We start from the raw sequence: 12,598 nt of genomic DNA, 5'->3' as shown, positions 1-12,598 counted from the left end.
GAAAAGATAAAAATTACTGTCCTTGGGGCATAATTTAGAGTGTTGGCTCATTGCTCAGTGAGATTTTTGGCTGAGTTCAGGAGCTTTGTTCCTCTGCCAGGGGATTTCCTTACTGAGTTCTTCAAGCTGTGCCGGCGGAAGGAGTCAACGGATGAGATCCTTGGAAGGTCTGCATTTGATGAGGAAGGAAAAGGTAAAGCTAAAATCCAGTTGATTTGTGTTACTTGTATTTAATAGTTTTGTGCTACTTTGCCTTCCCTGTGCCTTTATTTTCACTGGTATTTATAACTCTTACACATACCCCTGGGAATTTTCTGGCCAGGGCTTCATGGGGACATTTCTCTTAAATTCTAGACAAGTTCAGCTCCCAGAGGCCCAGAGGGACAACTGCCTCTGTTAATGTTGTGTCTGTTTCTTTTGACAAGAATAGAAAAGCTTAAAATTTGACTAGAATGTACAAGAGTTGCTTGTAGGACACATCAGGATTGTCTGTATAGTTTTATGTATTTTTGCTTTTTCAACTTCTTTCTCCTTTTTGTTATACTCTGTAGTACACGTCAACAGCCAGTTTAAAGAGTCTTTAATCTGTGTGAAAGGCTTTGCTCTCATCCTCTCCATCCATTTTAAGGACTTTTAAGGAAAAAAAGAAAATTAAAACTTCCTAAGTTATCTGACCAGCAAGTTGGGCTTTATCCCAGCTGTATAAATACTGCCATCTTTTTGATGTCTCTGTCCCTCTCTGGCTTTTCTTGATGTATATTGTGAAAATTCCCTTTCTTCCTGCTGCTTGTCACCTGTTCTTCCCTCAAAATATGGCCTGTATCAATGTATTTTCCTTGGTTATATTTGATCTTAGTTTTGAAGGAGCTTGCTAGTGAGCTCAAAAAGGTGTTAGAGTGAGGAGGGTGTGTATTGCTCATAGTGCTTGGCATACAGTTCCTTCAGCCCTTCTTAGCTCTGGGCTTGCCAAGATGGGCTTTTTCAGGCTGCTGCTGCTCAAATTTGTCAGCTCTGCTTATAACAGTATTAATTCAGTTTATTGTTAGAGACATTCTAGAGTTTACCAGCAGCAGGTCTGAAAAAACCCCAGTCTTTTGATTTGAGAAGTTTACCTGAGGAATCTAAAACAGAATTGTGCTTACACTATGTGAGGCCAGTGATTAATACAGGATTTATTTAATATTTATCTAAAGCTTTAGCATATGCTGGAGCAGTCTTTGTTACCTGCAGTGTGTTTATTGGGATGATGTAAAACCAAGGTTTAAATAGTGAGTCTTTGGGATACTCTGTTGGTAACTGCAGGAGCAGTGCTGCTGCAGCAGGCACTGCCTGCAGCCAGCTCAGTCTGGACTTCATTTGGGGAATTAAATCAAGGACAGTCTGTGACTCATTTGTGACCTCCTTCTGCTGCCTGTATTTGCTAAGAACAGTGAGTGTCAGCCTGGAGCCTGGCAGCAGAGGTGTAGCTCTGCTTCACAAGGGGCTCAATATCAATACAACATAAACAGACTGATTCAGACCAGTGAACTCTTGAAGAGACTTGTTCTAGTGTTTGAGGGTTTACTTTATTTTGTTCTAATTGTTGTAATTTTATTTGCTAGAGGTTGCTGATATCACCCACGCGCTGTCAAAGCTCACAGAGCCAGCACCAGTCCCAATCCCCAAACTGTCAGTCACAAACATGGTTCACAGTGCCAAGAAGAAGATCCGCAAGCACAGAGGTGTGGATGAGTCTCCTCTGAACAATGAGGTGCTCAACACCATTCTCCTGGTGAGTGAGCTGGCCCTGCCCATGGGTTCAGAGAGCACTTCATACACTGATGCATTTGCTTTAGAGCCTGTGGCAGATTTAAAGATATCTGATGTCAGTTCCAGTGCTTGAATTGCATTTATCAGCTTCTTGGAACAGCCCAAGTTGTTACAAGTCTGTGTAGTCTGGACTAAACCTGATTTCTGAACTCTGCTAACAATTTTAATTACAGGGATTGCTGGTATGAAGCCAGCAGTAACTTTATGGAGAAAGTGGAAAAGGCAGGAAAACCATATTGATAGAAGGTTTAATTTTTTTTTTTTCTTCAAGTTCTTATTTCCTGATGCTGCTGACAAACTTGGAGATGTATTTGAAAACAGAGCCAGCACTTCAGCAGGAAACAATCCTCCTCCAGAGAATGAAGATTATGTAAGTTTTGTTGAGTGACATAAGAGAGAAAGCAATTTTGTGTGTGTTTATATAGACTTTGCTGTGCTTGCGCTATATCTTGTAATACTTAGCTTTTGGAAAGATGAATTTACCTTTGTGGAGTCTCTGGTTAGAAATAGTGATGATTTCTGTTTCCTTGGAATTCCTTTCTTTTTCCAAATACTGTAGGTTTTGGTATCTTCTAAGCTTAAAATGTTGCTCACATGGTTTTGGAAAACAATGCCATTGTTTCTGTATTTCTTGCTTTCTTTTATTTCTTCCCTAGAATCTCTTCAGCCAGTTTAAGTCTGCTCCATCTGACAGTCTGACATACAAATTAGCTTTATGTCTTTGTATGATAAACTTCTACCATGGAGGAGTCAAAGGAGTGGCACATCTTTGGCAAGAGTTCGTGCTGGAAATGCGTTACAGATGGGAGAACAACTACCTTATCCCAGGGTGAGATTGTTGTTGTTGCTCCTTGGTCATGGAAAATGTTCTTTGTTCCAGGAGCTGAGTGTGACTTTGAAACACACAGTTTTGGGGTTTTTTTAATTGCAAATGCCATCTCTGCTTTTATTACCCTACTTCCTTAAGAAAAGAAAGGGCAGGGAGTAAGGACCAGCATCTGTGCCCTCTTTTGAAAACTTCAAGATGCCTGGGGAAGCTCAGCTTAGACATTCACTCCACTGTGTGAATGAGGGTGGGGAAAAAAACTTACTGTGGTGTGGTGCAATGGCCTTTTCAGGTATTCCAGCCCTTGCAGGTTCTGTCTGCTGCAGCAGAGCTTGGGACACACCAAACCAGGGGCTCTCTCAAGATGAGGCAGAGCAATAACATACACTGCACTTAGGGTTGTGGTATTTTGGTTGGGGTTTGGGGTTTTTTGTTGATGTGACAGGCTGGCACATCATCAATTTAATGTACTACATTTGTACTTTGAAATGGTTACACTTGCAGATAAAATAGAAGCTGAAATGTATAGCAATGACTCCACTGTATCATTGCAGTTTTAAAAGTACAGTCAAAGATGCTTAATTCCTGTTTGAAAGCAGTTACCTTTTCAACTTCCAATTGGAAAACTGACCAGGAATGCAGAGTGTTTCACACTAGTGTGAGTGATCTCTGAGCTCCTGAAATGACCTCTGGGAAATACATGTAATTTAAATTCTGGGCTTGTCTGCTGAGATAATAGAAGAGCTGTGTAGTTGAAATGGTGGGAGTGGGTTCAATATGGGTGTTTGTCCCTGTTCTAGATTTAAGACCACATGTGTGTGAAAGATTCAACTTTATAATTGATAATGGTTGCACTTCTACCTTTTGTTAGATTAGCTAATGGCGCTCCAGATCTCAGATGTTGTTTACTGCACCAGAAACTCCAGGTAAATATCCCAAATTTAAGAATGATTTTTCTCCTGAGGAAACTGTCAAAATTATAGCAATGATTAGCTAAATATGTTGTTTTGTTGATTTAGTTGTGCTTGTGGTTTTTTGTGTGTGGAATTTATTTTTTGAGAAAAAATTTGTTACAGCAACAAGTTCAGTGGAATTGTTATCTCTTAGAATTGTAAGACCTTTTCAGTGGCTGTACAAGTTTTTCTGTATGATTGTCTCCACAAGGGAAATAATTGCTGAACAATTTTTTTTTTGTTCCTTTAACTTGTTAAATTAGATGCTAAATTGTTGCATTGAAAGGAAGAAAGCAAGAGATGAGGGGAAAAGGGGGAGCATGTCTGATCGGTCACCTGGTGGTGCTTCTGGTGACGGTGCCAAAGGAGGAGAGCACTCTGGAGAGAACCCTGACAAAGAAAAAGAATTTGGCAAGTCTTGGGAATCGTGGAGTGACAGTGAAGAGGAGTTTTTTGAATGCCTTAGTGACACAGAAGATCTTAAAGGAAATGGACAGGAAAATGGCAAGAAAGGAGGAAAAGAGTCTGTAAACTTAAAACCAGAAGGTCGTTTGCACCCACATGGAAAACTGATGCTGCTGCATCCAGGAGAGCCTCTCTACGTTCCCATAACGCAGGTGAGGGAGCAGGAGCTGAGAGCACACAGAACATGCCTCATACCTGGGGCTGGGAAACTGCAAACAGTTTGCAGGTTACAGCCTTGTGTGTTGTTAAAATTGCTGGGTGTTTTTGACCTAATACCTTGTTTTTAATCTTTAACCTGAATGAGGCTGCCAATCTCACACATTCTTTGTTTTATTTGAGAGTGAATGCCCGTACCAAATTTCACTCCAAATGATATTTTTAAAACAAGAATTAAACTTCCTTTCCTACCTTAAATATGGGGTTCTTTTTATTTCCAGTTCTTGAGGCATCTTTTCTATAAAATAGGATCTCCTATGGTCCTTGCACCACGGAGCTTTCTGCCTGACTTTGCACAGTACTGGAGCAGTTTTGCTGCTGTATTTGGTTTTTTCACAGTTTTTCTGCTCACATCTAAAAGGCCACAGTCATTAGGTTTGGTGCCATTCTCTACAGCAGGTTTATTATCAAACAACTAGAAATGTTACCTGACATCAACAAGCTTTCTTGCAGAGTGACCAGGGATGAAATAGGAAGTGGTGCTGTCACAGAAAGTAGTTCAAAATCAGCCATGCATGAAGAATGCTGTGGTTTTCATTCTCCTGAGAGAAATTACTTCTAATTAGTGTTGTTTTGCTTGGGTAAAACATACGAGCAGAGAGTAGTCAGGCAAAATGTTCTCAATAATTATGTGCTGACAGTATTGACAGCAAAAATTCTGCATTGCTTTGGGTAGATTTTCATCCATCTCAGCAAAATTGTACCAGTCAAACAAACACTTTGTGGATTTCATTAGGATTTTGGCATTTTAGCAATATATCCTTATATTGTTGCCTTATTTCCAGGTAATTCTCTGTGTAGTTTCTTTGTTAGTGTCCTCTTCAGATGCCCAACTTGAGGCTGAGCTGTGTAGGCAGTGGAAAGTTGTGATCATTTCCTCAGAGTGCAAAGGAAGCAGAGTGAAGTAGGGGTGAGAAGGAGCTTCCTGCTCCTCCTGCCGTGCCCTTAGTGCCTGCAGGAGGGGCTGTCAGTAACGCTGGGTGTTCCCTGTGCCAGGAGCCGGCCCCCATGACCGAGGACCTGCTGGAGGAGCAGTCGGAGGTGCTGGCCAAGCTGGGCACGTCGGCGGAGGGCGCTCACCTGCGGGCGCGCATGCAGAGCGCCTGCCTGCTCTCCGACATGGAGTCCTTCAAGGTAGCGCTGCTGGCACACTGCACTGCCTGCTTCCTCATTCACCTGGCCCTCTTGCTTCTCTTGGACAGTTCTGAAGGTTTCTAAGGTGTTTTTTCTCCACAAAACAGTTTTCAGTTAGTTTCAAGTTGAAAATAAAAACCTGTTGGGAAAACTCTTGGCACACTTCAAAAATCTATAAGGATGTGATCTGTTACACTGTAACGTCCCAGTAAACTTACAAAATATCTGTGGGAAGGGAAAAAACACATCAAACATACAATTAATCAGTTGTGAATTAAAACAGACATTCATCAGGTTGGGACTGGACTAACTGTGGTTTTGGGTTTTATTTCCTGTCTGAGCTCTGCAGGGGGAGCTAAGAGCACATCCACTGCTGTCAGCACAGGAGCTCAGCACTAAAAAGACTGGAGATTCTGTAATGAAATAGCCATATACATATTTTTAATTATTTCAGTCTTTATGGTAAAAGGATATAATGTGCTGTACAGTTAGAGTATTTATAGTATAACAGTAATCACTTTATTAACAGGGACTCATGGCATAATAAATATATGTAGAAGTTTTATTTATATGGTGTAAGTGATCTAAAATCTCAAAGTAAAAATAGAGAACTGTAATTGGAAGCACACATGCACTCTTCATAGATACATCAAATAGAAAACTGGGATTCCTTTTATGTTCTGGACCTGTAGATGTAGTTAATTGTGGTCATATTGCATCTATGAAAAATGAAGGGTTTTTTGTTTGGGGAAGATACTTCTTTAAAGTTCCTTTTCAAAAGAAGAAGAAGAAATGGTGAATTTTGTCACTGGGGTGTTAAAAGATGGAAGGTCTGTACTGAAAGCATACTTAGGCAGCCCACTGATTCTTTTAGTCTTTAATGGGATAAGTGAAAATTCCTATTTATTGCATGTGGCAGGTGCCAGGTAGAATTTTAACAGTATAATTTTGAGCTTGCATGAAATAACTGATAAATGTAATGAATGTATATATAGTGAGTGATGAAAAGGTGATTTTTTTTTTTTGTCGTTGCTGCTGATGGGGGTTTTACCCCTGCTGTTTTCTTGGTTTATGCTTTATTCCCTCTATCCTACTGTACAGTTTGTTGGCTGTGGACAAAAGAATTTTCTGAATTTTGTCTCTTATTCTGTGCTCTACCCACTAAGCCATATTGCCCTCCTAGCCATGCTGTCATGTTTTTGTAGGATTTTTCAGGCACAGATTTTCTGTCCTCTCCTCCCTGCAGGCAGCTAACCCTGGCTGTTGCCTGGAGGACTTTGTGAGGTGGTACTCACCCCGGGACTACATCGAGGAGGAAGTGATTGATGAGAAGGGGAACAAAGTCATCAGGGGCGAGCTGAGCGCCCGCATGAAGATCCCCAGCAACATGTGGGTGGAGGCCTGGGAGACAGCAAAGCCAGTCCCAGCACGGAGGCAGAAGAGGCTTTTTGATGACACCAGGGAGGCTGAGAAGGTGAAAGCTCTGGGGCTGGTGCCAGTCTGGGCTGTGATGCTCCCTGCAGCAGTTAAACACTGCCAGGCCCTTGCACTGTGTCCTTGGAGTTACTGAAGTGTTTAGTGCATGGCTTAGGGTTGCTTGGAAATTCCTGCTGCTGTACAGGAGGGTGTTTGATGTATCTAAAAGTATGCAGTGTTATTTAGGTATTTCTTTAAATTATTAGTAAATAAACGAGATTTTTAACTGCATATACATTAGGAACATTTTAGTTTCCTAATGCAGTTATTTTTAGTTTCATTCCAACCTGTTGGGCAGATTCATGTAAAACTGCCTCTCAAAGTCTTACAGTGGCGTTCCATTCTTGTGAATTCATCTTTCCAAGGTAACCCTGTCTTTGAGAACTAGTTTTGATCACTAAACTATTAAATTTTCTAATGTTGCAGGTACTTCATTACCTTGCAGTTCAGAAACCAGCTGACCTTGCAAGGCATCTCCTGCCTTGCATCATCCATGCAGCTGTACTCAAGGTAAAGGAGGAAGGTAAATAATGTTTAATAAAATATTCAGATATTTAAGGGGAACAGTGATGCAGTCAGTAATTACAACTTTGTTTCTTTCCTTATAACAGAAGCAGTAGAAGATATATCTTCAGTTAAGAAGATTATCAAGCAGATAATATCCCATTCCAGCAAAGTGCTACGGTTTCCCAGTCCAGAGGACAAGAAGTTGGAAGTAAGGCTTTTGTACTGGCTGGGGCTGAAAACCTGATTGACTTCTGCACTGTTCATGGCAATGTTAAAGGAACATCTTTTTAATTTTCCCTTTTATTAAATTCTTGCAGGAAATCATTGCTCAGATTATGAGTGTGGAAGCCATCATTGCCAGGGCAAGGTCTCTCAAAGCAAAATTTGGGGTAGAGAAATGTGAAAATGAAGAGGAGAAAGAAGATCTACAAAGGTGACCTTTTTTAATTCTTATTTTTCACTGTGTTGTTTTGCTTTTCCTCTGATGCCCTACTTTCAAAACTTAGGACAATGGTGACAATAAAGAAATATTTAGGAATCATATTTGGGTATCCCTGTCACTAGACTGTCTAGAGATGATGTGTGTGGGTACCTCAGTGCTCCTCCAATTAAGCATCTTTTGGAGACATTTGATCAAGGTTTTTTAAATAGAATTTGGTTTTATATTGGCAGTACTGGGGACTAACTTTTTTTTGTGTATATAAAAGATATATTTGGTGAGCTCTGTTACCTTACCTAAAATTAGGACTAGAAATTTACTATTTTTTATAAATATTATGGAATGAAATAGCCTCTTCCACAGTTGTTTTCTTATTCTTGTCTCCTTGCTGATGTGAAACATCTCTGAGCAGCTCAGAATGGGAAGTGACAAGGAATGTTCCCTTGCATCACTACCTGCTGTCAGGTTATTTACTTGCTGCTCAAGATGATTAATATGTTATAAAACCCAAGTTAACTTCTTGCTGCTGTGCTGGGAGGGAGAGATGACATTTGTGCAGTGCATGTTGGGAGTTGAGAGATGTGGTGTTTGACCCAAGCAATGTCTGTGTGCTAAAGAAAATTGTCACATTGTGAATACTTCTGCTTGGCAAACACCATGGAGGCTTTCCTGTTGATTTTATACATCTGCTTTAGGAGCCTGGGCTTCATTCTTAGGTAACTGAGAGGAGAATTTTTTCTTTCAAGTTTTAGATTAGAGAAGCAAGAGAATCTGCCAGTTCTCACCCTGAGCAAACGATGCTTGGTGAAGGCCTTGGCACAGGAAACAGCTCCTTTGGGTCAGCACCCTGGATCTGGCCAGGGATTAACCATTCCTCTTTCTTTTTCATTTGTTCCATCAGATTTGTAAACAGTCTCCTGGAGCAGCCAGAAGTGTCAGTGGTTGGTGCAGGAAGAGGACCTGCTGGCAGCATCATTCACAAGCTGTTTGTGAATGCTCAGAGGGTAAGAGAGCTCTGGGTTGTGCTGCAGCCACTTCTGATTTAACCAGAATGAGCCAATGAGTTACCATATGGTGCCAGTGTATTCTGTCTGCATTTCTGCATGTACTGTCATATATGTGCTTGAGGTGTTTCTGTGATGTTCTACATGATTTTGGCAGTAACAGAACCTTGCAGGACCAAAGGAGAGTGAGTGAGCTGGGATGTTAAACAGTTGAAGCCAGCTGGGTAGACAGAGGTGTCAGTAATGCTTTATGTACTGCAAACAGTATCATCAGTAATGCTATTAAGGCGAGACAAATTTCTGCCTTATCACAGCAAGGTCAAGTGTTGGTTGTTTCACAGAGGAATGTAGAGAAACAGGTCATAATATTACATATTTTAGAAGCAGTAACTTCTTAAACTGAGGCTTATGTTTGGAATACTTGAGATTTTTTCTGTGGAAACCAGCATGCTTAGGAAGTTTCAGTTCTTTTTCAGTTTCTGCATTCAGTTTACCAGTGTTGCATCTGTTTTCTGGAGACCCTTCCCTTGCTGATATTGATAAAAATGTTGCCTTTCTCTCTTAAACAGTCTTTGGAATAATTAGTCTGAAAGTATTGATTTCCAAACCTCATGGACTGCAGTCAGCCTTCAGTTCCTGTCAGAATTACACCTGTTTATAGCATCAGATTTTCTAACTCAAACTTAACTGCAGTGGTAAGAACAAGGTAGCAGCCTGAAATCCCACTTGGAAATAATTGCTGGAAAAACGTTACGATTGGGTGTTAAACACTTTAAAAGGATCAATGCTTTTGTAATAATCTCTAATTTGCAACTCGGCATAAAAAGGACCATTCTGAAAACAGACCGTGGTTATTCTGAGGAATGAAAAGCAGGACACTTCTTTTATTCTTCCAGTCTCTAGGGAAATTGTGTTTGCAGACCTGAACCTGCTAACCAGCCACCTTTACCCTTCAAAGCCCAACATCTGTGCCCTGTAAGTGATGCACACATATGCACCTGCCTCTTCAAGAGAGGCAGTGGGTTTTCAAATCTAACTTTCTACCCTTAGGATGTGTGCAAATTTCTAGGGTTGTGTTTTGAAACACCTCTAACTAAAGCAGGGTTACAGGTATTTCCCACTAGCAGCTGGTCAGTGTTAATTAAGGTTTCTTAATGGGACAGGAACCAACTTGCCACAAACCCCACTTTGTGTTTAACCTGCCATGAGTTATTTCAGTAGAGAGCTGTTAATAGAAGTGAAATTCCCTGTTCATTACCTTTTGAACCCGGACTCCTCTCTGAGCTGTGTATAATGTGTTCTGTTCTTGAGTTTTCTCAGGAAAATTCTGATAGCCAGTGCATGTTCTTGGAGTGCATGATGTCTCTTAAACCTACAGTCTCCTCCTAACCTCTTGTAAGTCACCTCTGACTTGCCTTTGTTTCTGTCTTTCATCACTGGTTCTTTTCTCATCCCTTTCCAAGCTGACTGAATCTTCTGATGAGGTAACCAACTTTGTCCCTCCTTTCCCTCTCATCTTCTCTGCATAGAGCTGAACCTTCTGGTGGATATAGTGCAGCAGCCAGGTTTAGTTTGTACTGGTGTTCACAAGTTGAGCATAAAAGTAACTTTGTGTTTCCAGAATGGTTTTTCTGCATTCACACTTAATTTTCAGAGCCAAATAATGCATAGGAAAAGAGAGAGAAATGTTAAAAAAAAAAGTCTTTCAAAAAACCAAACCAAACAAAAACCTTTATTCAAGTGAGTATTGGTGTTTTCTGATGCTGAAATATGTGGCCATGCCTTTATATTCTTTGTTGCCACCACTGTTTGTTTGTTGATGTTTTGGGGGGAGGTGGTGATGAACAATAAGCTGGGTGCTGCATTCCCAACACTAGTGCTTCCTGAAGCTGTGGAACTTTCTGGACACACATATTTGGCAAAGAAGCAGGGTGACTGTGTGAAGTGTAGCACAGGGAAGATCTCTCTGTTGGTTTCCCCAAGCTGTTCTTGTGGGAACACGTGGCACCTGTCCCTGTTCTGTGGCACAGCCTGCAGGGCTGGTCCCTCCACTCCTGGGAGCACAGGGGCAGCAGCACAAGGGGCAGCCATTGCTTCTGCCACACCTCAGGGATGGTGCCAGTGTGGAGTTGTACATGCTTGAATTAGGAAGTAGGAAGGACCCTGTTAGGGTATTGGGGGAGATGTGTGTGTCCATAGGAATATGTTATCAGGGACTGTTTAGTGGGCATGCCAGCCCTTCTTCCAGTATCCAGGTGTCAGTGTTGCTGCTGCCTGGCTCTGAGACAGTGAACAGCTGTTGGGACTGTGCAGCAGAGGGATTTCAGCAAGGCTCTCTGGCCATGAAAAATAGTGTTGGAGTCTGAATGGCAGGTGACTGTCAGCACTGCAGTAGTGGCACTGATGATTTTCAAGTGGAAGCTGCCTTGGCCTCCTGCAGCTGCAGGGAGCTGAGGAGAGCACCCTGTGTGAGGAGGGGCCATTTCCTCCAGTCACAGCCCTTGCTTCACACTGCCACATCAGAACTTCAGCTGGGCACAGCTTCACCATCCACACGAGGGTTCTTCCATCTGGTTACGTTTGCTTTATTTCCTAGCATCCCATTAGCGCTTTGCTCTGTGTGCACATGAAGCCTGTAGCTGCGTTCCCCATTGCTGCTCTTCTCCGAGAGCAGCTTTGTGAGTCCGCCCTTAGGCAGCAGGCTGCCCTGTCGCTGTGCTCTGCCGCAGGTGCCCGCGCCGCTGGAGGAGGAGCTGCGGCGCTCGGGCTGTCCGGAGGAGCGCAGGCAGGGCGTGCAGTCGGAGTTTCCCCCGCCCGCGGGCCGGGAGGTGATCCTGCGCGCCTCGGTGCCCCGGCCCGCGCCCTACTCCAAGGCGCTGCCGCAGCGCATGTACAGCGTGCTGACCCGCGAGGATTTCCGCCTGGCCGGCGCCTTCTCGGCCGACACCACCTTCTTCTGACGCGGCCGCGCCGGACTCGCTGCTGCGGAGCTGCTCCCAAGGACTTGGATCGGCCGCCACAGCTCAGCTCCGAGGTTTGGAATGGCTGCAGGAGTGGTTTCAAACTCTCTGTCCCAAGGGAGCATCTCTTCCTTTCCTTGCATTAGCTTAATTACGGACCTGAATGGGCTGTGTGCAAATATTCATGTTGAAATTGATGCAGAATGTGCTGCTTTACACTTCAGGATCAGACTTTATCAAGTGACGTTAGTCTACTTAAATTGATATATATAAAAACATTAAGTAATTTATATTTATTACTAATCATAATCACAGAGCCCAGTATTTTTTGGTTAATCACTGTTTCAAGTGCTTCTGAAATATCCTTATTTTTATTTAAAGTGTACAGTTCATACTCTAGTTTGTGCTAAAGTCTCCTGGTTGTCCAGATCTCTTCACTTCTCCCAGGCAGAACTAAGTGGACAGTGAGTCTGACTGACAGCCTGCAGTGCATCACTGAGGTGTGGGATACTCTGTATCCTTCCCTTGGTGCAAGGGCCAAAGCTGGATGGCAGTGACACCCCGGAGGTGTTTCACTGTGAGCAACTCACTGGTGTTCACCCAGGCTATTTGTCTGCACTCCCTGTCATCCATGGGACAGGAGGGGACAGCTCTGTCACCTCTGGCCCCTCACCCCACCTGTGCCAATGTTGCTTTACAGTGACCTTCATCTGTCTGAATGAGAATCAGCAGATCAGCATTACTTTACAGATGTACAAACAGCTACAGTATTGTGAACATCACTCAATAAATATGAACGTGCTGTTGGC

The 12,598-nt window shown here is 42.6% G+C and overlaps 1 protein-coding gene across 2 annotated transcripts in view; it reads left to right on the top strand.

The window, feature by feature from the left end:
• Positions 1–12,598, top strand: part of RAB3GAP1 (RAB3 GTPase activating protein catalytic subunit 1) — a 21,391-nt gene extending 8,793 nt beyond the window's left edge. Inside the window, exons 12-25 of one of the 2 annotated variants that reach the window (XM_064718615.1) lie at positions 101–193; positions 1,602–1,771; positions 2,081–2,179; positions 2,466–2,638; positions 3,507–3,561; positions 3,852–4,205; positions 5,266–5,403; positions 6,650–6,877; positions 7,306–7,402; positions 7,491–7,594; positions 7,704–7,819; positions 8,727–8,829; positions 10,293–10,313; positions 11,559–12,598. In XM_064718615.1, the coding sequence (XP_064574685.1) occupies positions 101–193; positions 1,602–1,771; positions 2,081–2,179; positions 2,466–2,638; positions 3,507–3,561; positions 3,852–4,205; positions 5,266–5,403; positions 6,650–6,877; positions 7,306–7,402; positions 7,491–7,594; positions 7,704–7,819; positions 8,727–8,829; positions 10,293–10,313; positions 11,559–11,789 (1,982 nt within the window). In that variant the 3' untranslated portion in view covers positions 11,790–12,598. The remainder of the gene's footprint in view (positions 1–100; positions 194–1,601; positions 1,772–2,080; positions 2,180–2,465; positions 2,639–3,506; positions 3,562–3,851; positions 4,206–5,265; positions 5,404–6,649; positions 6,878–7,305; positions 7,403–7,490; positions 7,595–7,703; positions 7,820–8,726; positions 8,830–10,292; positions 10,314–11,558) is intronic. The other variant, XM_064718616.1, reaches the window with a different exon arrangement.

The sequence above is a fragment of the Zonotrichia leucophrys genome, chromosome 7 (assembly GCF_028769735.1).
Source record: "Zonotrichia leucophrys gambelii isolate GWCS_2022_RI chromosome 7, RI_Zleu_2.0, whole genome shotgun sequence".
Lineage (NCBI taxonomy): Eukaryota > Metazoa > Chordata > Aves > Passeriformes > Passerellidae > Zonotrichia > Zonotrichia leucophrys.
The sequence above is the reverse complement of the archived record's forward strand: the minus strand, read 5'-3'. Positions and strand labels throughout refer to the sequence as shown.